At 38.8% G+C, this 26,906-nt stretch overlaps 1 protein-coding gene across 1 annotated transcript in view; it reads left to right on the forward strand.

Moving 5' to 3' along the window:
- Positions 1-26,906, forward strand: part of LOC145458923 (uncharacterized) — a 112,938-nt gene that overhangs the window by 34,357 nt on the left and 51,675 nt on the right. The window contains exons 35-64 of the mRNA XM_080337435.1: positions 634-774; positions 1,091-1,204; positions 2,722-2,864; positions 2,926-3,064; positions 3,757-3,949; positions 4,540-4,663; positions 5,397-5,499; positions 5,557-5,767; positions 9,523-9,691; positions 10,412-10,562; positions 11,286-11,370; positions 12,151-12,330; positions 12,697-12,957; positions 13,397-13,632; positions 14,157-14,446; positions 14,792-14,977; positions 15,042-15,126; positions 15,185-15,326; positions 15,817-15,953; positions 16,576-16,745; positions 17,426-17,554; positions 18,238-18,436; positions 19,151-19,390; positions 20,680-20,899; positions 21,581-22,018; positions 23,412-23,641; positions 23,707-23,987; positions 25,201-25,356; positions 25,421-25,508; positions 25,689-25,830. Of these exons, the coding sequence (XP_080193561.1) occupies positions 634-774; positions 1,091-1,204; positions 2,722-2,864; positions 2,926-3,064; positions 3,757-3,949; positions 4,540-4,663; positions 5,397-5,499; positions 5,557-5,767; positions 9,523-9,691; positions 10,412-10,562; positions 11,286-11,370; positions 12,151-12,330; positions 12,697-12,957; positions 13,397-13,632; positions 14,157-14,446; positions 14,792-14,977; positions 15,042-15,126; positions 15,185-15,326; positions 15,817-15,953; positions 16,576-16,745; positions 17,426-17,554; positions 18,238-18,436; positions 19,151-19,390; positions 20,680-20,899; positions 21,581-22,018; positions 23,412-23,641; positions 23,707-23,987; positions 25,201-25,356; positions 25,421-25,508; positions 25,689-25,830 (5,383 nt within the window). The remainder of the gene's footprint in view (positions 1-633; positions 775-1,090; positions 1,205-2,721; positions 2,865-2,925; positions 3,065-3,756; positions 3,950-4,539; positions 4,664-5,396; positions 5,500-5,556; positions 5,768-9,522; positions 9,692-10,411; positions 10,563-11,285; positions 11,371-12,150; positions 12,331-12,696; positions 12,958-13,396; positions 13,633-14,156; positions 14,447-14,791; positions 14,978-15,041; positions 15,127-15,184; positions 15,327-15,816; positions 15,954-16,575; positions 16,746-17,425; positions 17,555-18,237; positions 18,437-19,150; positions 19,391-20,679; positions 20,900-21,580; positions 22,019-23,411; positions 23,642-23,706; positions 23,988-25,200; positions 25,357-25,420; positions 25,509-25,688; positions 25,831-26,906) is intronic.

A 26,906-nucleotide genomic window follows, 5' to 3' on the forward strand; every position in this document is an offset into this window, starting at 1 on the left:
AAACTACAATATATATTATGTACAATGATGGTAAATAAATACATTTTTAATTCTTTCAAAAATAAATCCAAAGTGTTACCAGACTCAAAAAGACCTGGCATTCGGCCATATGTGGAATCATATCAGTGTGACTTTGATCGGAATCCAGCTCCAAGACTTTGCATTATCCCAAGTCCTAAATACTAATGCTAATGCAACCGAATTCCCCCACAACAATTATAACTGATGATAAGCTGTACTATAATTCCCCTTGTCACCGCATATTGCATCACATGCCAGATGTTCCATGTTTTACAATTAAAAATCATTTGTGCGCCAAACTGTTTACGTGCTGTCTTAACCAACATATCTATTGGTTGCGATTTTGGTGCTGTGAATAAATGTCTGATATTATTTGCTTCATCATATTATGGCACAGAGTCGGAATAATTTCTGCATTTATTTTATGCATTATGAGTTTTTGGTAAAGATATCTTGTCGTGTAGCTTGCTTGATTAACTCGATTGCATGCCAGCCACCAAAATTTATGATTTTTATCGTTACCAATGATTACCTGCACCATTGTAGTGGCTCCATTCTTGGCTATTTCTCATTGGGAATTACCGTCCGGTAACCGAGTATGATTTTTTCTAGTCCTATGGTGAAACATGGCTTGAGGGATGCGTGGAAGTAACTTGCTATGAGGACGAGAATGGATGCGCCAATACTACCAAGAAATTGACAACGTGCAATGATCCTCCAGTATGCAAAAGCCACGAGAGACAAGTTTTCCTTGTAAGATTGAGATTACATTTTATCGTGCTTCAACTTATTAAAACAGGTGACACACTCCAAGCCGCCCTTAAATACTTGATATCTCAATTCAAGCACAGTGATGATGCAACACCTGAGAAACTGCACTATTTTCCATATTGGTAGACAGTAAGCAGGCCAAAAATACAACGTAAACATCTATAATATATGGATTCATTTTGTACCATTTGTGCTTAAAATCCACTTCATAACTCCCTTTTCACATTAGTTCTGTGTATGGTTTAAAAAATTTATTTGGAACCAAAGCCAAATATATGATGTAAAAATGTCTTTTCAGAGAACTGATGAATGCGATTGTGATCACTTCGAGTGTGAATGCAATCTATGCACACACAAAGGGAAGACGTACAATGTTTCACAAAGGTGGCTTGATGGCGATTGCGTCAATATGGTAAATCAAACTTCCAGTAATCGCCGACTGTGTTCAACGATGATTTTTGGTTTCTAAAGATATCAACCCATTGGCTTTTATTAAGTATTTCGGAATAGTACTTTTAGGTATTCAAGTCATTGGCATTATACAGAAGGCTAGGAATTCTGAAACTGTTAAATTTGCGGATCACAAAACAGTATGTATGTATGTATGTTCTAGTCACAATGAGAGCTGCATGTGGGAAATAATGTATTGCTTTCTGGACCGCTTTTATCATTGTTGTCAAGGGATGCCATGCCTGTAGAGTAGTTGGTATAGGAATTAAAGTAGTCTAAAGCAAAGCTGCTACGGCCAAAACCTGCATCAAAAAATGAAAAAGTTCTTCAATATCAATATAATGATCAGGAGGTTACATAGAAACCTGTTATATAAAATGATATACATCCGTGGTTCTCAACCGGGCTCCGCAAAGCATTTTCATGGGGTCCGCAAAACCTTCAAATTTGCAAATGGTTAATAACCTAATTTGTATTTTTTTAATTAGAGTAATCTCGAGGCAGTTTTGCTTCATAACTGCTAAAACTTCATAACTCACATAAACAGAATGGCCATCTAAGATGAAATATTCTACCGTGCAAACTCATTTTAATTGTCAAATTGCCAATAGCCTACTGATACAAACATATTGCTGTTTAGAGATGTTTTGTTGGGGTTTTGAAAAAAAATGACAAGCTGGACCTGCTGGATAGAAATGACTATGCTGGACGTTTTATGTTCACTAAAAATCTGTTTCCTAATTTTGGTGCCATATATGTTGCGATCATACCAAAAGGTGTCGTCGGAAGCGTTGATCATTATCAATACAACACCTAGCTTTGTGGAAATAGATTTTCGGCACTCGTTCATATCAAATACATGGCGCGGATGTTCAACACAACTGCGTAGTTCAAGAAATTTAGCTACAGAATTTGCTGTGAAATAATAAAAGTGTTCCAATTTATACATAGTTTAGATTGTGATGTTGTGTTTAAGAAAAGTCATTTTGTTGCTGTTTATCACTAGCCTACAGTTGATATTTGCACAGGACAGATGACGGTTGCATGACAATAGAGCTAAATTGGAACTAAAACTTTGAGGGTCCACGGGGTTCCGTGATGGTCCAAAATGGGTCCGCGAAGATAAAAAAGTTGAGAACCACATATTTACATCTTTTCTGAAAGCACTACAAACTACTCGTTACGCCTGATAGTGACACACATCAAGCTGAAAAGAGGATCGGGTTAGAAGGATTGGGTTCATTAACTGGTGAAACATTGCATGATATTATAGGTGACGTGCAGATATCATCTCGGATTCTTTACGTCACAATGGATCCATGATTTAGCAACATTGTGGGACTGATTAGGCCCTCTCATGTTTTCATGTTAGATATATAAGGGGAATAGCTTAGCTTTTACAATATTAATCATCCCACTCTTCCTATACTTTCATAGTTAAGCAACTGATCTCTGGCCTCAAATCTCTGAATTTTGCAGGAATGTGAAAGAGCCTCATGTCCAGACCCAGTTATCGACAGTGACCGTAGGAAATTCTGCCCACAAAAAGCACCCAATATCACGTGTCAGAGATACTACAAGACCATGCCAGACGACAGCGATCCTTGCTGCCCAAAAAAGAAGTGCGTCAACAAATTTTGCAGTATGACGCATTTGTGGGGGTGAACTCGTTTCATGTTTTAGATGCGTTTGTGACCCAACTCTCTGTCCGACAAGCCCATCGTGCTTGGCGGGAATTCGACTCGATTCAGACAGAACTAATGACTGCTGCCATGTCTATAAATGCAACCCGACCTGTGTGTACAACGGAAAAGAATACACCGTAAATACATTTTAATGCATTCCTTGTTATAGTATATTCATATTGAAAGGAACCCGAATATTTTCGGCTTGCACAAGTTTGTCAATGGTAATTGTCAGGAACTAGTAGGGAATGGAAAAGAACATCGTCAGCATTCCCTTGTGGGAAATATTTAAAAGACTCAATAAAAGATTTGGAGTTTCTTATTCATTCCGAACTGTCTATAGAGCAAAATTTTGTTTTTCTCCCAATAAATATCAATCAATAACGCATTTAAAAATGCAGATTCATCCTAATAATTCATTCGGTCGTGCGCTTGTTACGATTAACGCTTTGTGCATAAATGCATAGAAAGTGATTAGACTCTCACTGTAACTTGAACTTTGTCAATGGGAAATTCCGATTTTTCTTGCCAATAAGCATCAAGCTTCAAAACACTCCACATTAGAGTGGCAGTGTAGTAGTTAGCGTTGTGGGTTACAGTATGATTAATGTAAGCATCTCAGTGCCATTTGATCTGCATGGCGTTTTTTCATCAAAGTCAAAGTGCTAAACACCATTAACCCTAAACAACAACAAAATACTATTAGATTGTCATTAACCTTCTAAAGGTGAGAATAAACACCCATGTAATTTTGATAGAGTGTGATGTTATTGATTCCGCTACTCTACCGAATTCTTCGTAGATGCTAACCGATTCCTCCATTTCCTAGAATGGCAATTTAGTTTCACGAAGTCAATGCTTCGATGAATTCTGCCGGTGCGATGAAGACACGTGCAGCGTGAACAAAGAGAACGTGGTGTCCTGCGCCGGTGTTAATACAAGAAAATGCATCAACGAGGATGTAGAACATTTCGGATCACTTCCAGTTCGGGACGGATGCTGCACTACATACAAATGCAATTGTAAGACTTCTTATAATTTTGTGCTTTGACATCGCCCTCACTATTACTGCTTCGGGCAGACCTGCATACCAGAGAGAGAGAGAGAGAGAGAGAGAGAGAGAGAGACAGTATGACGTTGAGGCAAACCTAGAATTGTTCAGACATGAAGTACTTTTACATTTCCGGAGTACTACTGCCCCTTTCATTCTTCACATACATCTACTAATTGATATTTTAATACCATGTTGGCCTGATCTCTCTATTGAATCCTAATATTGTGTGCACTGCACACATTGCCTGGTACCAAGACTTTTAGTACCAACGGTTCACGGTGGTGATTTCAGACGACCCCTAATTAAGTTGCCTGTAAAATGGGCAAGAAAAGGCACCGGTCACTCAACAGGATGACTGTTAATTGGTAAAGGTATGTGAATGGAGATGAAAACGAACAACTGTCGGATGTCTGTAGGAAAATTTCATTAAGATTTGAGATGCCAAATATGCAACTCTATTTTCAATATAACTCACAGTCATCTCGGAACCAAAACCCACAATGTGGAACCACAACATGTGATAGGTACTAGAAACCACATAATTAATTTAATGTTCAGGTGAATGTCGAGTTTATGGTGACCCTCATTACAACACATTCGATGGCAAATATTATGAATTTCAAGGAGTGTGCCAATACACATTAGTCAAGTATCGGGATTCCAATGATCTACACATCATCGGGTGAGTTACGTTTTGATCTATATGTATTGGCATATGCTTCAAAAGCCCACGTATTGAAGATATGACAAACTTATCTTATTAATTTCAACAGACATTGGAATATGAATTCATGCTAGGGATTTCGTAAATTCTGCACCTAGATATCTAGCTAGCTAGATGAAGAGCGCTTTGAATTTAGTCGAATATGAATAAAAAGTTAGATGTTTGATTAGGCATCCAGAATCGACGCACTCATGCCACAAATGTAATATTTTGCCAATTTAGGAGACATTATGATGTCTCTGATTAGCAGCATCAGCAAATATATATATGTAAAAAAGTAGATTTGGTTGAGTAATCAAATGCCTTTTTGCAGTTGATCGGAAGTGACTGCTTTCAAAATTACAACATCTATATATTCATGGCAAACTCAAAATGGCTAAAGACACTACAAATATATGCAATCATCAAATACATATTTAGTTACTGTGAGAAGAGGGTTATTTCGGTGTGATTTTCATGGTGAATTCACCCATAAGAAGTGATGCAAACTAAAATTACCTGTTGTACAAGTAAGCAGTTCAACCTAAAAATGGTTCAAGTAGAAGTGGAATTAGTCTGAAAGCATGATAACTTGAGTAAGTAATGAAAGCAGGCAAAACCTATTTCAGTACTGAAGTACTCCGAAACGGTACAAGTACTTTGTTACTGACCACGTCAGGTTGTAATATATTCTGATCGCTCTTTCTTTCAGCGACAACCAAGGCTGTAGTCCGGGTGGGAAAGCCGCAAGTTGTCTCAAAGACGTCATTATTCACTGGAAAGGCATAAAAATAGTGATCGGAGTTGATAACAAAGTAATTTTCAATCAAAGACCTTTCAGTAATATGTACTGACACATAAACTTTATACAGCTTGAAATCAACGGAGTACAAACTCCACGGAGACGCCTACCACGGCGAATAACGCGAGACGTCCGTGTTTCTGTACGTCGAACTGGCGAAGTCGTCGTACGCATCTCACCCATTGCTTTGACTCTGTATTACCGTGTCGTTGACGGCATCGGGAATGTCAATATTAAAGTACCAATGAGCAAACTGCATAACAACACCGTCGGACTTTGTGGTGAGATCTGCTTGCTAGTGTCTAGGAATAGGAATAGGATGTAGTATAGTTTTGTCCTTATGCTTTTTTTGCAGCATATACACGACTCATGATAAACATACTCAAGATCTCTGCATATACATACCATGAGTGCATGATGTGCATATGCCTCTGTACAAAAAAGTATAGATGTAGCCTTGTATGGCTTTCTGAGTCTTGCAACACTGCTCTGTGCTATCCCGGTGATGCTGATCGCCAAGCAGAGAAGTCATTGATACCAGTGTTACTAATCAAGTCTTTGGTCTGACCCGGCCGGGGATTGAACTCACAATCTACCAATCAAGAAACCGGACGCTTGTCTAGTGAATCGTTGGATATTTCATCTTTCTCAAATGGTTGTAACAGATATGTCTTGACACAGTCGCGGAGAATTAACTTCAGTCATAAGGCTCGATTACATGGGTTAAGTCAGCTTCGAAACTCGTTGGTCTTGTACGATTGAATGGTGTATATATGTTGAGATGAACCCGAATGTTTTTCGGCTGATGCTCGTAAGGGGTATTGTCAGCAACTATTAAGTACTACAGAGTAGGCAATCTTATGCCTGGGACGTCACATTTGGTGATGCGACTGTTGATTTACAAAGTTCTTCTCAATTCTCTACTAATTGCGTATGATCACCCCTGGCGAGTTACTCTTCGAGTATATTTCAATACCAGTGTATTATTCTATAGTGTGTTGAAGTTCTGTACCTCAGAGTCTCTTCGTTAGTCAAGCTTTCACATTTTTGACAAGGGGAAGAATTCAAATGGCTACACGTTGCTTTACGCTGAACTGTTTTGAGAAGTAGTTTACAAGCTGCAAAAGCAGTTCTGCTTTGCTTCAGTACATATTTAGTGAAGCCACTTTAGCACAACATGAACAGATTTTTACATGTGCAATCCCTGGATATAATCAATAACTGCATTTAGCATTCTTATTTTTATTCTTTTCATATATCCGCATGATATTTAAAGGCGTAATGCTGCAGTACTGAATTGAGTACCCATAGCGAACGGCTGGTTGCTGCTGCCTGGCTTATTAACAATAGAACGGGCACGTTGAGTATCCTTGCTTGTCGCAGCGCAAAAGAACATAGGTGTATGCAGGACCGTAACTGTCGCACCCCAAACCCCCCAATTGGGGGGGGGGGGGCCGAGCTCGAAGGGGGCCCAAAATTATTTCATAAATTAGCAAAATTATAGAGTATTTTTTGAAAATTTATGCAGCTTTTTCAAAAAATTTTCGCGCCGGGCGCGATTTCTGGTTGCCAGACTTCTTGATTATTGGGTACTCTTCACCTAAGAAAAAATACGCAAGGTTTATAGAAATGGGCATATCGGCGTTGGCCATTACCGCGCCACGTCACACCGAGATCTAAAGTTTTAGGTAATGTAACATGCGACTCCAAGAGATGTGCCAGAACGATCGGCAGCGAGAAAACCTTGGCCGAAAAGTACTGCGCTTATGCCGATACATATAAGTGCATTTGTCCAATGTCCATAGGCGCCTAAATGACTGGCGCCGAATGTTCCTGTCTTGGCAATCTGAACCTCACAAGACAAATAACATCCCACACGAGAAAATTTATATGCCAGTGAAGAAATACCAATTTCAAATCGTGTGCGTGTTAGTACGTTTATGCGATTGATATTGCGGAGGTCACGAAATAACATCATGTAACGAAGTCATACCACCGGGTCCGCCCGCCCGAAGATGTTTAATTATTATTTACGGGCCTTACAGTTTCCAAGAGACCTCACTCAGCTCTACCGGTAAATCTGATTACGCGAGCAGAGAGGACAAGAAATTGATGGCAATATATATGCAATTCTCGATCTTATTGACCGATTTTATTATGAATCATTGAAAATTTTTGCGCGTGGCGCGTGCTTACTAAATAATACTACTAATTACGTGGTAAAAGCGAACAACGTGATAGAGGGGGGAGAGTCGGTTTATCACCCTATGGGATCCCAAGACCCAAGTTCTTAAGGGGCCTGACGAAGTACTGTTTCGTTCCTTCCTACAGATATGTTTAATTATTATTATTGATGAGTGGTCCTACCTTTTCAAACACACCTCACTCCGCTCTACCAGTAAATCTTAATACGTGAGCAGAGAGAGGATAAAAATTGATAGCAATATATATGCAATAGTCGATCATATTGACCGACTCAATCATTAATTATAAAAAATCTTTACGCTTCGCGGGGCTAGACAAGACAGTGTTACACAGAGTTAATCCAGATGATAAATAGCGGAAATAGCGTAGAGGCTGAGGGCGGTTTATCACCCTATGGGGGGCCCGAGACCAACGTTTTGGGGGGGGGGCCTGACGAAGTGCTGTTACAGCCCTGGGTGTTTGCAGACTTGGACAACTAGATAATTCTAGTTGTCAATTTCACTAAATTACAGCAAAATGCCAGTAATCTAGTTATAATCTAATTTATGAGATGTTTCTATGCTCTAAGTTAAATGTTTCTATACTCTAATTTTGATTCTAATCTAATTTACTGTTTTCCTGAAAATGCCTCTTTGTCCGTGGCATTTTGCAGTGAGTTTCGCGCAGAGAAATCGGGTGCCAAGCCGCCATCAAAATACTTACGGTGATATTGTGACAAATAATAGCCATGTTAGGATAGTAGCTTGTAGTCTGTGAACAGCCTTCTAGTTTCGATCACAAACATACCAGCAACAAAGAAAAAAAGATAGTTAATACAAGCTTGTTCACTTTCATGCCCTCAACTACATCAAGAAAAAAGAGGATAATTGCTTCAGATCTAAGCAGAGGAAAATATTCTGAGACGATGAAGTGGAAAGATATTTCGCAGCAGAGCGTGAGAGCCTGGACTGTGATGCTTTGAGTTGTTGGAAAAGAGAAAATCGCTTTCCTCATCTCAAGGCTTTCAGCCATGCAAGAGAAATGTATAATGCAGGGGTCGCTATTCGCCAACTCAAAACGCATTACAGGTCACTTTTCAAATTTCGTAGAGGTCGCGGGCCCAAGAATGCAATATCGGGATAAGATAGGCCACACAGTTGAGCAACCACGTTTTTAAAATTTTACGTTAGTACAACGCCGTGCTCACTAACATAGTCGGTGGGCATGGTTTCCACAAAAGAAGTAATATTTTATTGAAGTACAAAACGAGCCAAGCTTGGTGTACAGACGTTAACCATTCTCTTGGGTATCGGAATGCACTGTGATTAGATATGAACCAAACTTGATTTAGCTGTATTTCTTTCTCATTCTCAATTTCTTTCAATATCCAAGTTTTTGCAAATTCAGTAATTCTAATTATGATATAATTTGAAATACACTGTGTGGTGTGGTGTGGTGTAATTCTAATTCTAATCTAATATGGAAGAGCTGAAAATTTTTTAGTTGTCCAAGTCTGGCTGTAGGAGATGTTCCTTCATCAATTTACTGCGCAAATGTGTTTGTAGTGGCCGTACATGTTACCTTTTGATGTAGCTGACAGGTAAAATCGTCCATGTAAACTAGTGCTTTTGTCGAGAATATCACAAGATGTTTTGGGCATTTGGAAATACGGAAAAGGACAAAATTCCAATCAATGACACGACGACACATATCAATCATTGTGCAGAGACGAGAAATGGCGTCGTGATGTCAGAGTCCTTCCTAACCAGTGCAAAAATGGAGCGACTGCTTTGAACCATCATTTTCAAAATCCGAATCCGATTCAGAAACTGATTACATCCTTCTTATTCAGGAACTTGCTCGAACGACCGCAACGACGACTTTGAAACTAGTCACGAGAACAGTACAGATGACAAAGATGAGTTTGGCAACAGCTGGCTTCATAATAAGACACAAGACAATTGCTTGCCTTGCAAAGAGTCCAAGAAACCAGAGTGCATGACATGCGACCAGCTTAGAAAGTAAGAAACATTGCCCATTTGATTTGGGAGTTTCTGGTGTTTATGACAAAGTTCTCGAAAAATCATCTGCCTTGTCTTAGTAACATTTCGGGGCACTGGAGTTAGTACTGATTTTTGATGTTGCATCAATCAATATCTTCACTGGTCTCGGTAGTTCAGTCTATACGTTCAATTTTCCATTTCATGAAACGATGATTTTGCTTGACACGGGCACTAAATGGTTTGTTCTAAATCTGGCCCCATTGGATTAAGCGCTGCATATTCCAACTGCAGTAATGGTGTCTGTCTTCTCAAATTAAATTCAGTATTCTAGCTATGATTCTCTGTACATAATGTGTAAATGTGATTAATAGTGTATAATGTATTTGTAGGTAGAGGCATACCATTATTTCTTTGATTGGTTAACATATCATCCTGGTTTAGCTATTTAAAGTAACAGCAGATCCTCTCTCATGAAAGGTATATTGCTGTATATGAGGGATCTGGCATTCCATAGTTATCAGTTGTCTGTGTCATTAGTTTTAACGAATTCATATGCCTGTATCACACACAGCTCAGCAACCATTAACATGGTTTTGCTGAAGACCCAGTAAACATGCATATTTCAGTCATATATTTTTGTAACATCAGTCTCTGTATTTCAAATCTGATGTGTATAGTCACCTGATGGTCACTTGCGAATTTAGTTTTGCGAATTGCAAGCAAATTATGTGTTTTCAGAACTGGGCAAGAACTGCCAGAAAGATGCACAAGGTGCACCGACGATAAGCCATGTGAGGAATTGCGGAACGCGATCTTGAACAAGACTTGCACAATTAAACCGGATAAATTTGAAAGAAGCTGCCATTTTGATCAAAACAATGACAAAAAAGTGAGTTCATGTTTTACAGTAGCCCATGAATCGTGCATATCAGGTGAATTTATGTATGCCTTATACTGTTATACACAACAATCTTCTGTCCAGTTCATCCTATATTAATGTAAACCCAGATCTTGCGTTGACTGTGATCATCAAGTTATAGATTTTGTTATGTGATCTGTGTACAGTAGTCGTCAGACTGGTAGCACATATTTCTAGTAAACTTTTTCAAATGTTTGATTATCGAGTATCAGTTGCTCATGTAAGATGTTTCAATAGGCCTACTTCATGTTGTGCTTAAAATTCTGTTTAGCATTAGTTAGTACTGTGGATTATGTTTGTTTCCTTCCATATTTATAAAAGTGATGTGACTTCACTCAAAATTTTAAAGCATGATCTGATTGTTTTAAATTGAAGTTTCTACCACCGGTATGGAATTTATACCGAGATTTCACTGCAAATACTCTGTATGACGCTATGATATGTATTGGATGGCCCACAACTCTTTACCCTAAAAAGCTGTCTCATATATCTAAAAGGAAGGAAGAGTGGGTCACCATATGAGCTGTTACCACTTCCAAATCACGCTCTGGCAAACTTCAAGGTCCAAATGTTACAGTTGTTCACCATGGTTGAACAAAAATATGTTTGTATTCGGTTGCTGATGAATCTTGTATTTATGCTTTATAGCTAGTTAACAGCGATGTCGTATGTTCACGAAAAATAATTTTACAGTGTTCTGTTTGTACGACCCCCTCCTTTGTTGAATATGCGGAAAATTGCGGAAAATGTGTGAAATGGCGAACAGCATTCAACTGCAGTAAGTATTCAAAATAGCCATCTGATCATGGTATCTGTATCTGTAAGGTCTTCAATTTCACAGCTTAGCAATATAATTTGAATGATTGATACACTATATTCACACACTATATCTCACATTTTCACATTTTCCAAAGCTCCAAATGGTTAACCAATCCACATGTGCTGAATTAGCATGTGATCTTCCTAAATTTCGACACCTAATGAAATTTTACAATGGATTTTGTATTACCCGAATTTTAAGATTTCGAACTCAATTCGAGGGAGTGAGTTATTCAACATAAAGTAATTGGGAAATTGCCTTATTCTCGCTAGAAATCTGTCTAAAACAAGATTATCGCATTGAGAACATATTTTGTCATTTCAAGTACGAAAAGGATTGAATGAAAAGTTCACAAATTTAACGAAAATTGGATGAGAGAGAGAGAGAGAAAGCTTGTATAAAGCTTGAATACTTTAATTTAAGAAATATTAATCACCAATTTTCTTCTACCAGTTTTTTTTTTTTTTGTAACTTCACATTAATGAGTAGGTACATTTAAATAATGCTCTCCTCTAGATTGTTAAAACTAGAATTAAAATTCATTAGTTTTACTACATGAAACCTTGGAACATAGCTGTTCCACCGATCTCAAGGGTAAATAATAGTTGAATCGTTGATAATTTCCAGCATGTGAATGACTTGTGCCAAGAGTTCCTGTTTCAAATAGAATGTTTTTTGTGAGACCTGACCTATCTCCTGATGTATAGGTGACGTGACGTAGTTTCATGAATTTTGCAGCTCCCACATGTGCAAAGGGTCAGATTTTCAAGGAATGTGTCACCGAATGCGATGTGGCGAGAACATGCGCAAATAGAAATACTCTCGGAGAATGTGCAGACTTAGATGCAAACGGATGTAGCTGTCCCAGTGGAATGATTTTCCTCGATGAAAATAAAGAAAAATGCGTGGAAGAGAGATGTGAGTTTGAAAATAGGTATTAATATATTTCAGGTATTTTGCAGAAGAAGATATTTACGCACCCTGGAAACACACCATGGATCGTTTTATGTGACCCTCTTGACTTTTGCATATTATATTAGTACCAATTGGTGGGAGTCATACAAAATTTAGAAACGAAATTTCGATAAATTTTTGACCGAATTCAATCTAGTGAACAGATTGGATTTGAGTTCAATCGGTTACAGAACCAGAATCTAGAATTTGCCATATGATGGTGATATAATCCTAATCGCCAAAAGTCCAACTCAATATAATAAAAATAAATATACCACCAAAATCTGGTTTTAAGTTTCTTTTGGCAGATTATTTCATATTATTTGTAAGGTTGCGACTGCCCCACACCAAAGTGTGAGGAATACCAAGAAGCCGTGCCAAAACCAGGTCAAACCTCGGAAGACTGCTGCGCTGAGAAAATCTGTCAATGTAAAGAAGACAATGTAACTTGCGCCTCACCCAAAGTACCAAGTCTGACAGATAAGGGCACTCCTGGATGTAACCACACTATCTGCATATGTCCTACTGTTCCGGTATGTCCTACTGTGGACACGGATATCAATTGCGCATCTCCAGGGTGTGGGGTCACAGGTATAAGATTGGATTGATGTGATAAACCGAATGTCTGTATCACTATTATAAGTAGCCTATATATTTAGCATATTATTTAAACCACCGAGAAACTTATTCAAAATGGGACATCTATGTAATTAAAATGCGGTATTATGTCTGAAGGCTCACATAATTACTACATAGCATTGCGATATATGTTATATTTTTTGTAGGATACTACATGTTCATGACCGGTTTCAGTTTAAGGACCGATCTTGCAAATACTGACATGACAGAATACTGAAAGTATCATTGTGTTATGGATTCTGAATGGAGGCTAACGATGGCCACTGTATAAAGTCATTGAAATTTAATGATTTATTATTTGTTAATACACATTTAGCATACTCCTTCTGATATGTTGCATGCCAAATGCTTCTTGAAAAAACAAAACTAATACTATTTCTGGTGTTGTTAGAGAAAATCGGCGATTGCGGATGCACAGCGGAAGCAGTTTGTAGATGCAATGAGGCGTTGTGCCCCACTCTGCCAACATGCGACAGATGCCACAAGCTGGAAACGTCATATCCCACCAAAAATGACAGTCAACCCTGTGGCGGGAATTGTTGTCCAGTCGGCCGTTGTGTCCCCAAAACATGCCCACCGGATACGGCAACGCCAAAAAATTATACTGCGGAATGCCCGTTTTTAGAGGTAATTTGATTTTGATGCATGCGTCCCATTGCAAATATGTTTTTCCCAGGGATATACAGATATCCCTGGTTTTTCCAATCCATTATCCTACCTTTTGATACAACATTAATTTATCTCCTGGCCACTTTACAATTCATGTGTCATATTGTAGGCTCCTCCAATGAAATAACATTTAGTTATGAACATTTAAGTTATCAAACATACTATTCTGCTTTCATGAATACCGAGAACTATTCAATATTACAATAACCTGCATGTAACATGCACCTATTTCATAGGCTCGCACAATTTTGCCTTGAAGTGACCTGCAATGATATAATTTACGAGACACAAGGTTCTAGTAGTTGTGCAGTCTACCTGAATTCTTTAAAAATGATTGAAATTTACTGATGCTATGTGTAAGAGGCAGACAGCCCAAGGTTATGTGAGAAGAGAGGGAGATTGTGGTTTTGACTCTGACCTATTCCAGATATGCTAACTCTTTTCCGCATTTCTCCAAAGCAGCATTATATATTCTTTCTCAGGATAAAGGAGAATCTTATGACAAGGATGACACAGAAAAGTGTTGTCCAAAACAATACAGTCCGGTTTGCGTCAAAAATAAATGTGACGTGTTCAATACTCCGTCCGAGTGTGAGCCAGGATACGAGATCCAACAAGTAAAGGTCAACGAAACGTCAAACACCAAAGTATCACTATATCGAAACTGCCCAATGGTTGACGAATGCTGCAAATACAAGGAGTGTGTGTGTATATCATGTACGGATGGGTCAGGAAGACTTCTCTTAGGAGAGGAACGTTTGGATGAAAATGGGTGAGAGATCAAAGAATGCTGTTATCGGATAGGAAATATTTGGTTCCTGTGTGTAAATAATAAATTTTTGTCCTTCTCTGTTTTTCATTTGAGATTCCACATCTGTTTTTAAGATTCCATAAATCAGATTATTCAATTGGTAATGCCTATTGAATCAGGCAGAAATACCTGATCAGCACAATACCGCAAAAACATTGCGTTATACGAGACTCAAAAGTTGGAAACTTCAAGCGATCCCCAATATCATTGATCAGCGCAGCAATGTGTTGTATCACGACTATTCTTAACAAATATCAGCCTGTATACCATGCAATTCTAATATCAAATTTCTCATCGCTTCAACAGTTGCAAGAGGATCAGTTGTCAGGCTGGTGTCCGAGGGGAGGATGGATGCTACCAAGTAACGGAACGTAAGCCAACATGTCCAGATCCTCCCATATGCGACTGTAACCAAAGACTGAAAAAGACGCTGCCCACTGGCGGCGCCACTGACGTCAGCCAATGGTTATCACTGTGCTGCCCACGATACACGTACGTTTCTCCTCCATTGAATGCTCTCGGTTCACTTCAATTTTCTCGGCTTCAACACTTGCAGGTGTGAAGATTTGCCCTGTCCGGACGGATATCCTTCTGGTCCAAGCGCGTGCACTGCCCCATCCAAAAGAACTGTTGAATATTTGGTCAGTGGTTGTAACTTTGCCGCCTTGATTTCCGTGCCGATTATTTGCTCGATTTTAGGACATTGATGGATGCGTCTATCCGAAGTGCGCAAAGGCCACTTGTAAGTGTGACCTGTGCATCGACGAGGACAATGTCACCCACGCCATCGGCACAGTATTTCCGGGAAGTGATAAATGTGACGAGTACACCTGTGTCAGAGGTAAGATGGCTTGATACATTCACAAACCAGACTTTTGATTGTAGTACTGTATTATGAACGTTTGACCTCAATTGAAGGTCATGCATCTCAGCTCTTTTATGCAACCTAGTTTCTTGAAACCGGATTGCTGATCTAATCTATACGTTATTCACGCAATTTAAGATCTGGGTGTGTAAAATAATTTATGATGAAAATGAGAGGCCATTGGCACCGAATTTTGTGTGGATATGCAAAATCATGTGACGTCACAATCCCTCCTTATTAATGATGTCATAGAAACACTAGAATGCACTTTACTGCATGCCTCTGGTGTGCATACAGTGTTAAAACACACATGTGACGTTTTAATACCAGCCCTGCACTCAAGCCATAGAGTTAGTGTAGGAATTCCTGTATTCAATATTCTGCCAAATCACAAATAACGTTCCGTTTATGCCGGCTTGGTCCGATAATACCTAGACCAAGCAACATTTTCCATGATTTCTTTCAGCGGAGGGTGCCGAGTGTCCACATTTGAAAATCACTCGCCAGGAATGCAGCCCAATATTGTGCCAAACTGATTTTGAGGAATTGAAATCAGAGAAAGACCCGACCAAGTGTTGCCCGGATCAGGAATGTATCTGCAAGGTGATGCAAAATTTAGAGCTGCTGTTTTTTCGCTTGGGATATCGCACTTTGTATTGCGAACATTTCCACTAAAAGCTTTCCGACTGACTCTTATCAGTACATGTACCATTGTACAGGCAATACAATCAATCAAAATAAAAATACAGGAAATATTTTGTATAAGTTTATATGTATATGTTCTGTACCTCAAATGCATGGGATAAATTTCCATAAATATAAATTCAAATGCAATCGAGTCGCGGTCACAAAATATGTACTTCTAGGCAGTATAGTACCTGAATCTAACAGAGAACGGTTTGCAAATTGCACTTTTCCAGCAGTTTTAACCATTCTAGAAATTGTTGCTTTTTGTGATGAGAGAATATTTGGTACACATTGCTTTCATATTGACTTTTCCCCTTCTGCTACAGATGGTGTGGCCGTGTGGTTAAAATTGCTACTTCGACTAGTAATTGAGTATATATGTGTGATATTAATCGTATATATAATTGATGATTATTACAGATACTGTGACCCATTACGATATGTGGTCATTTATGGATTACACCTGAATATTTAGGGACATTTTCGAAAATTCTTAACCAAAATCCTTCTGTCACACATTGTAACTAATCTTTCTCAGCCTGAGAACATGCTCAAGGAAGTTTGCGATGACTATAAAAATGACACATCTACGTGCGACGACCCATCAAATATGATGCTGGAGGATACCGGGAAATATTTCAAGAATAAATGTTGTCCCGAGAAGCAATGCGTTTGCAAGCCTGAAAGTCAGCTGGTGTGCGAAACCAAGTATGTATCTCAGTTTATTGCTAGATTGAGCCAAGGTCGTGGAAATACAAATTTTGGTAGTTCACTTCTTTCTGCTGGCAAAAAATGGGATTATATCGTTTGTTATTCATCTTGTCCCGCACTCACATCGTAAGCAATAAAAACAAATAAATTCGCATCACCTGTTATAGGAAATATTTTGCTTACGTATATGTTGAATGTTACTGTCCCTCAGATAGACCTATTTAAACCAGTATTGGGAGATTTTTATGAGTCATATTTATCATATCCATTATTCATATGCAGAAGTAAGTTTATATTCATATATATGTAACTCTCCTTGCATATATATTGAATTATCTAGATTGGTGTTGGTGTTTCATTTGAAACAATATTACTAATTTAAACAAGTTAAACTGCTCGGAATGTTTTAATTCGAATGTGCCAGCACATATGTTGCAGGTTTGACGCCTTCTTCCAAAATAAGAACAAGGCTAAAAAGCAAACTGTCGTAAACAATTGAGAAACACTGTGATCAAGTGATGTAATGATGTAAATTTAAATATGTCATCTCATTGGAAAGCAGGATATTACACGAACACCTTTCTGCATTAGGTATTAAAATCACTCTTCGGGATAGATACGGAATGTACCCAGAGCAAGTTCTCTACGTTTTTATTGACCATTGACTTTTTTTCCAGAACTTGTGACGAAAATTATGATTTGGTAAAGACAAGTAACACCAGTAGGACAAAGTGTTGTGCCGATTATGAGTGTGTGTGCAACTGTGCCAAAAAGACATGCAAGTACGAGACCTGGGTGGTCAAAAAGTAAGAACAATATAACATACCTGTAATGTTGCATTGAGGAGTTTCTATTCAGCCAAATTTATGGCTGTGTGATCGGTAATATTATTGAGAGCCTATGACTTCGCTTTCATTTTAAGCATGTATAAAGTTATCAAAGTATAGGCTAATTCATTCTCTATCCAATAAGAAAATTTGAGCTTCGACCTACATTGGGCATATCTCTGTCATACTATCAGCGCACTTAGTTGAATTCACTCTTCTGCTAATGCCATGGCTCTTACAGGAAAATGCGTAAGTATAATTGTGTTTGTCAACTGTTTTGGCAACAACAATAACTCTCAAAATATCGAATTTTTTCATAATTAGCTTGGTAAATATTTTATTCCTGTATCCAGTATTCAAAATATAATTTTTAGGAACATAAGATAAGATAAATTATAAGACAGGACGCTAGCTTAACAATGTATACTCCAAAACATGAAGGGCAGTGGTAGACCCTGGAAATCCGGTGTAGCAGTATTATGTTAACAGCAGCGTATATTACTTCATAAGCTATTGATATTACCAGCCACTACTAGCATCCATTCTTCGATATTATGAAAGTATCTAAATTTCTTTTTGTGGGACTTTGAATATACTAAAATTTATCATTATACATTAGTATTAATTGCCAATTTACTCGTATTCATGCAATTATTTGTCAGTAATCAAGAGGGGTGTACCTGCGAATGCGAATGTGACAAAAACCTATGCGATACCCGAGAGCCTACGTGTCGACCTGGAGAGCACGTCGTACAGACAGGAAATAAAGATGACGGGTGTTGTCCAGTCTTTGAATGCGTGTGCAACACGACCACTTGCCCTGCTATACCGACGGCAAACTGCAATGAATATCAAGTCGAGGTGATTTAAATATTTATCATATGAGATTTGGAAAAGCCATCACAGCCTCATGTAGTCCCATTTATTGTGATCATTACAAGACGGTAAACATGCTATGGATTTTGGAATATCACAGACAAATTATGCTGCTTTAAATATACTGAATATGCTCTTAATCAAGTTCACCCAGAGGGCGTCAAAGTTATCAGCTTTGTCGCTCAATTAGTAGCAGAAGTAATTCTGTAAATATATATTATTTACCAGTAGAGGTAGAGATTTCAAAGAAAGAAGGATATGTAGGTCTGTGAAGTACGCAAGCAGTTATAAAAAGGATTTTGGCAGATGGACCACATATTTTTAGCAGGTATTCAGAATTGGTGACCTTGGAAATTGCGAGCTGCACCTTCGTGAATAACTTCAAACAGCCAATGATACTGCAAATAGATGCAATTTTCAAAAAATATATTCAGTCACTATGATCCCAAGGCTCTTTCGCTCATAGTTGTCACGACAATTCAACTGACGCAATCACGCAAACATATCTCAAAACTACTTTCCACTTTACAAAAGGTTTAAAATTAAGTAGCTTTGTTTTAAAACTGGCGAGTAGAATTAGTCTGAAAGCATATCCCCTTGAATAAGTAGTACAAGAGCTAAAATCAACTGGTGTGCTTGGAAAAATTGAAGGTACTTGGGTACTGACCACCTCTTATTTCATCCAACTTCTTTTCTCAGTACCCATGGAAGGAATCAAGTGAGGATTGCTGCGCGGCTAAGAACAAGTGCAAATGCAATCCGAACTCGGAAGAATTGGCTCGATTGTGTAACACGACGCAGGGCACGATGCCCAGTAACTGCAGCCAAGGGTGGGAGCCGTACGTCGCGAGCGTCATGGCTTCTGAAGACGACACAATGTGCTGCGACATTCAGTGCAAGTGCGTCAGCTGTGAAATGGGGAATGGGACAACTGTGGAGGTGAGATGCTGTTTTCAGCAGTACTATTAGGAAACAAAACAAAATGTGATGAAATCTCCGTTCAACTTGATATGTTCAGTGTTCTTGGCTAATGTTAGGGTGCCGATTAGTGCCATTAGTTTGTCGCTATCATCGACCATTAACCCTTGTATAGACATATAGTTGAACATGACAGATGACTTCAAGGAGGACGAATCTTGGATATTTTGATTATTTACATTTGATTCCCAGTTGCTATATATTACATTACAAAAACACCCATGAAATTAGATACATTTCACTAGTAAGTGGGGAAAACAAGGAGGTGACGAATTAAAAGTATCGATGAGATGAAAAATAATAAGATTTTCGAACATGGCACCCCATATAACACAAAACGGCATAAAATAAATGAGTTATAGAAAAATGCTGTTACACAGTGTTGGAAGAAATATCGGTATCGACCATTAAAGGTAAAAATGCGTGATATGCGTGACTTCACAAGTGTCAGAGATTCTTAATCGAAAACTGACAGGAATGGGACTTTATATATTTTGTCCGTGATGTTTTTGTGGCATATGCACCGACTCATGAAAGACATACACACGATCTGCACTTATGCCCAGAAGCTCACAAACACTGGATATAAAACTGGGAGTGGTCTGAAAAATTGCCACTTCAGTTAGTCATACCAGTTGAGGAAAGATAGAGTAGTACAGTTTTTGAAGCCGAGAATCTTAGAATTCAGATTTTTACAAGTGGAAAGTACTTCTTGGAAGTACAGAACTTCAATATAAAATTGAATAGCATATTCATATTGAAATGAACCTGAATATTTCCAGCTGACTCTCTTCACGGTTAATCGTCAGCAACTAGTTGAGAATTGGAAAGAACATTGTATATCAGCAATCATATCTCGAAATATGACGTCACCAGCATGAAATGAGATCTCGAATAAGAGAGCGTTCATGTGGAAAGTAGTATATGGATAGATTTGCATTTTTTATCATCTTACAATTTTCAAACATGATCTACAACCATTCAATATCCTAATGAATTGATCATTTCATTGAATTTCTGAGATTTCTGTGACTTTCTGTAACTCCTTGAGTTGTTTTGACATGATTTGTATACCGTCTCTTCTACTTGCAATGGAATAGAAATTAGTGACAGTACATTTAATTAGGTATCAACAGTTACCACTTCGACCAGCACTACTTGGCATCTCATGTAATTGAATTCCGGGACTCATGCCAGCATTTGTAATTTGTCTTGATTCAATATTTACAAAACTACCTAAATCGTTTCAGATTGGTGCCGCGTGGCAGGAGACGGTCGGTTGCAAGGTTATAAGCTACAGGTGTTCCGAAAAAGTATTGACAAACGGATGCCACGAGTTAGTCACTCAAGAACGGGATGTACCGTGCGAGTATACATCACTGGGAGATTATGAGGACAAAAATTGTGCAGCAAACACATACGCGGTACAGGCTACGCCACAGGCAGGCTGCTGTCCGGAGTTCAAATGCGGTGAGACTGGTAGTGTTGGGTTGTGAAAAAATATTGGCTAGTAGCAAGGGCAAGCCCACTATTGATCATGTAGAATTATATGACGCATCTTTGACTACAAATTCACTACTTTAAAACATTTCACAGTATTTTTTTTGTCATTTCAAACGCAGGGAAATACAAAAGTTGAGAGTTCGTTCTGGGAGTTTTTCTGCATCTCATTCATGATATTATTCAGGCAGTCAATTTGAACGGATTCGTGATTATAATTCGAAATACTCGGATGTAAGAAGACTTATTATGGTCTCGTTGTATGAATTTTGGTTGTTTTCTGGTGGAATATTTCATTTCAAAACCACTGCTTGTAATAAAGAAAGAGATTTATTTCGTCAACCCATGACGCCATAAAATAGAACACTTATAAATATCCAGTATTTGACAATGGTAATATTGGTAAGTAAAATAGAAGTGGAGGTATAATTATTGATTTGTAATGCTGTTCATATGAAAAACTATTCAAAAGTATGTTCAGGAGCATGTTAATTAATTGGATTTATATTCTCCTCAAACCTGGCACTTGCCAATGGTCAATGTAACTTTGAAAATCACAGCCTTAGCTTCCTTAAATTCCTAGCTCTTTCAATTATCCTGATACTTGACGTACTAACCACACTAAACCACGTATTAATCGATTTCTTCCAGTTAATTGTCCGACCAAGGACTGGTCTTGCAACTCTTATGCCGAGACCAGAATCGCCAACGCCTCAAATCCTCGTTGTCCCGGAGAATGCATATGTGCCAACCCGCTCGGGAAAGAGCAAAACGACTGGTGCTTGAAGGAAGCCGTGTGTGGCGGAAACGAAGTGTCCAGTCCGTTGGCAGCCTTGGAATCCGGCACTGTTCACGCGGACAAATGCTGTCCGCAGTACAAATGTGTCTGCGCGGAATGCCCGTCTTCAGTCGTGTCATTAGATGCTTTAACTCCGAACACAGACAATTGTGAGGTTGCAGTTGTCAGTCCTTCGGATGCGGATAAAAAATGTTGCCAGAATCACGAAATTCAGTGTGATGTGTCTTGCACTTGCCCAACGATAGATCTGAACTGCCAATCGGAAGAGGCGGCTTGCCTGCAAACTACAGGTGAGTGCCAACGAATATATAAACACTAATTTAAAGTAGCCATTTATTATCAGGGTTGTAAAAGTTCCAAGGTTCCCAGTCACAAGTCAATCTCACTTTTATAGTTTTGGCTTGAGTCAAGTCGAGACATTTTCAATCCCCCACCGAGTGCAGTCAGTCACTGTCCAAGTCAGTGAGCAGCGGGTCGAGTACGAGTCATAGTGTTGTGACATAGCGTTGTTGCTCGAGTCATGAGCAATGACTCAAGTACAAGTCGAGTCAGTTCACAAATTGACTCGAGTCGAGTAGAATGTAGTCGTTTTATCCGTTTAAAAAATGACTCGAGTCAAGCTAAGTCACCAAAAATTAGTGACTCAAGCCGGACTCGAGTCGAGTCATGACCCGAGTCATTGCAACCCTGTTTATTATGCTACATAACTATTTTTCTTGCTCCTATTTTAGATTCCAATGTACGTTTTATGGAACATTGAGTCTGAAAATTGTTTATTGTATGATCCGTGCTTATCAATTTTGACCTTATTTTTTTCTCTGCAAGTAGTGTGCCTGTCGTATATGTATTTGAATACTGCCTATGCACTCGATTTTAAATGGTATTGATATGTGGCTAGGCTCATTTGAACATGTAATGAGCTATTATATAACAGTTTTTTTCAATCACAATCTTCGCAAGTAACAAAATGTACTCTGTTTAAAGAATCAAAACTTCAAAATTTGGCTGTTGTACGAGCTTTTCTTGTATACCAGAAGTATGGTACTCCATCATTGCATTGATCCAGCAGACTTGATAGCGCTTATCTATGGACTGAACTCATCGGTGAAATCTCTCGCCACCAAGCCCGATTTCAGCAGCAATAAACAAATTATGCTCATACTCATATTTGCAGTAATTGAGGTCCTTAACCTCGTCAGAGTGAAAAGAGAAGTCCGTACGCGGTTATTTTTTAATTATCACCTAACCAGTTGGACTGGCCTAATCGAGATGCTGAAAATGTTGTTGCAGTAGATTTTGAATCTTCAAATGCTCTTTGTCATGGAAAATTGTTCCAAAGTCGTTATTTGTGTATGTCCCGCATCAATCTATGAAGTATTTTTTACACCCAACATCAAGTTACGCCGACAAGAACAAGGCAATCATAACCATCGGATTTAGATTAAAATCTCCTAGCAATATTTACTACTATCATTATACAAACACAGAAGCACATATGTTTGATGGTGGCATCGCATTTGCTGGATTCCCTAAGACGAAAACGTTTAATGGAGGATGTTATGATTTTATAAGACTGCGTGTTGTCCTGTCAACCTACAATTACGTTTACTCATCATAAAATGTGTTCACAATTTGAGGATCCCTAGTCCGTATAGAGACAAAATTCCACAAAATCTTTTCCAGTATCAACGAATAAATGCAATTGCACGGTCAACGCCGAATGTAAATGTAATCCTGACCTCTGTCCGACCGTGACATGCAGTGAATGCGAGATCATGGACGAGAGGGATCCTGTGGTGAATTCATTGGCACCGTGCTCTGGCAGCTGTTGCAAGATAAGAACGTGCATAAAAAAGCCTTGCCCGTCCGTAACGGTGCCGAACATACCGCCTCTGTGCCCTTTCCTCGAAAAGATAAGTAGCATTTTGTGAATGAAAATACCGAAGTAAATATAGGTGATAATTTTCGTTACCAGCACAACGAGGTATACGGCAACGATAAATGCTGCCCGGAAAGAATCGATCTCAAATGTACAACAAACACTTCCGATTGCCCGATTTCAAGCCCGACTACGTGCGAACCTGGATATCAACTCGAGACTATCCGCGCTGCCGATTCTACTGACATGAGAGTGCGCATGGCTATGAACTGCCCGATGGTGGACGAGTGCTGTCCGATTCGCGTATGCGTTTGCAAGTCCTGCGTTTATGAAGGAGGAAGGATGGACCTTGGCGCATCGCCTGTCACTTCACCGGACGGGTAAGATTAGCGCAGTGATAGATAGATCATTTATTCAAATTGTTTCACACGGAAAACATGAAAATTTCAAATTATTCATCGGTATAGATAGGGAAGACATGATACGTCAATCCCTTCTCTGTAACACAAAGATTATTCGTTACCGGTTATCATTGCATTCATCACGGACTCTTCCTTGTATTGTTCCGCCGAAATGTCCTTGAATTCGCACTGCTTAGCAAAGGCACGGCGTTTCTGAACGTACTCAGACATGGTGTTCGAAGGCTGCTGATTCCTATTGTGGCTAACTCATGACCCGCATAGACAAGAGTCTTCTTTTTCACGTACAAGCCCTCAAGAAATTTCATCGCATCCGTAAACGTCGATTCTTCCTCAACCAGCGAAAAAGATCCAGACGACAAGTACCCTGCCATTATACTGAACCTATCCATCTCTGAGTCGCCATCCCTTCTGGCAGCATCAAGGGAAACTTTAGATACGCCTTTATTACGCCCATCCAGTGCTTGAACGCCTGAACAGCATCATCATCCCTTGGCACAGCCTTTAACTTGGATACGCGAATGAGTGTCTAGTTCGACGCGATAGTAGATCTTTTCAGTTAATAAAATTCTGGTGACCTCTATTTCACAGAGTATCCAAGGCTTGTATTAACTGAAAACGTGCATTATACGCGACACAGCTAGGCCACCAACTATTAGGTACCAATAAATAAATTAGGAGGGAGACAATATACAGTGGAGAAGAAATGTTATCAAGTACTAATTCGTTAACTATGTAAAGGACGAGACAATCGCACAGATCGATCTAGAACCTATGGCCATGTCCTGAACAATATCCTCTGCTTCTCATGCGGGGCTACGAAATATAATCGACTTGTTCTATACAAATCTATGTGATTAGACTCAAATAAAAATTTGTAGATTTGTAAGTTTGCTTGGAAAGATCTATCTGAGACTTGTTTTTACCTGTTAATGAAACACATTTCGATGTGCATATTGATGTGTAACATTATTTTTTATGATGCCTGAATGTTTCATCGGAAGTTGGATCAGTTCAAAAACATGGGCTCCAGTTTGCCTATATAAACTAATTTGTCCTAAAATATTAGTCATCAGACATGCTTGAAACCGATCATGATCAAAATTATGTGGTTTGATGTGATGTATATGCATGTGCATTGTCCATGTATTAAATAGATAAATTCCTTTATCAGCTGTTCCAAATACACCTGCAATCAGGAGCAGAAACGTGATGATGGTTGCTATAACGTCACTGTCCAACACCCCGAGTGTGTGCCTCCGCCACCTACTGAATGCTACCAGTCAGTTACTACTGAGAGGCCATCTGGCGCATGTTGTGACAATCATCAGTAAGTAGCCGAAGTGTGCAATCAATAATCGATCAAATAATTTTACCATCGTTTTCATCTATAGGGTACAGAATAACCCCTGTAGCTCGAGCTACAATCCAGGACCAAGCAACTGTACTTACCCGGCAAAACGTGAAGTTACATCTGAACAGGTTGGCGAGAATCTATTTTGCAACAGTCAAAACTGTATTCCAAATTAAAATAAATACACACACTTAAAATAAAACACTAGTTATCTTACAAGTTATGGAAACATGAATACTTGAACATTTGTGAATCGGATGCTACAGTAATATAATGTATGGTAATGCTAATATATCTTTTATTATTAGGATGGAAGCGGGTGTGCTAATCCGAATTGCCCAATCGCGAAATGTGTATGTACCGCGTGTCTGGATTCGAATAACGTTACTCACTCTATCGGCTCGGAATATACTGCCGAAAACGGGTGTGACATCTACACTTGTTTGGAAGGTAAATCAAAAGGTAAACAAATTGCTTGATTCATGTAAATATCAGAGGATTGCAATCTAATTCTCATCGTGATGAACTAAAAGACCTTCTTGTTGACTTGTAGTTACCTACCTTTATGGCAATCTCAGAAATAAACTTTTTAAATAAACCCTTTCAGAACGTTATTATATCGTGCTGCAACTTTGAATTCACCCCTGCACCGAATTGCTACAGAGGTGTGGCCTGTTCTACGGCCCTAGATGCTGCATGCCAGCCTGGGTTCTTCTGATGCTCTTTAAATCCTTAATCCAATTGAAGTTACAATATGGCATCCTGTGTTGGGGGGAGGGGCTGCCAGTAAAACCGCACTTGAGCTACTGCAAAAACTACAACATAATGTACTCTGTTCCTTATCATAGCTAGGGCCCCAAAGGGGCCTGGTTGTCCATCCAAGTTGTTGCTGAAGAGATCCGACAGTAGACCAGCATGTCCACATTCAAATCGAAATATAAGCAATTTGTATTAAATTAATACCGGTCCGTCCTCAAGATTACCGGACCACTACCTGACCTATCGATCTCACCTTCCCTAACATGCCACATCATTTTTGTCGCTTGCTTTTCTATATTATCTTTTACTTTTCGTTCAGTGTGGATGCCTCCTCTTTATATCGCCTAGGCTAAGGTGGGAGTCTGATTTTAAAGACTACTCCTTACTATCTATCGCGATTTTTGTGGTGTATTGAACTGATAAAATTGCTAATAAATCGAACCGAAGGTAATATATATCAATATGTTTCAGTTCAGAGAATAAAGCAATAAGATAGTAAGAGACAAAGTGACACTGTAATGGTATCAATAAATCATATATCTTAGAACAGTGATACATGATCCGTCGCTGCAAATCCAGCTAATTCATGAAATGTTTGCGATTATTTACAAACAGCTTGTATAATCATGAAACTTTCCCCAATTGCGTAGAAGCGTCGTCATTCATGAAGCTCGTAACTTTAGTACTCCATCTGTTTCTAAAATGAGAGTTAACCAGTGACTGTACGCTGTCTGTATTAAAATATCAAATATGCAATATCATAGTTT

Source organism: Botryllus schlosseri, chromosome 16, assembly GCF_051294905.1.
Source record: "Botryllus schlosseri isolate E-star chromosome 16, Bs_hap1, whole genome shotgun sequence".
Lineage (NCBI taxonomy): Eukaryota > Metazoa > Chordata > Ascidiacea > Stolidobranchia > Styelidae > Botryllus > Botryllus schlosseri.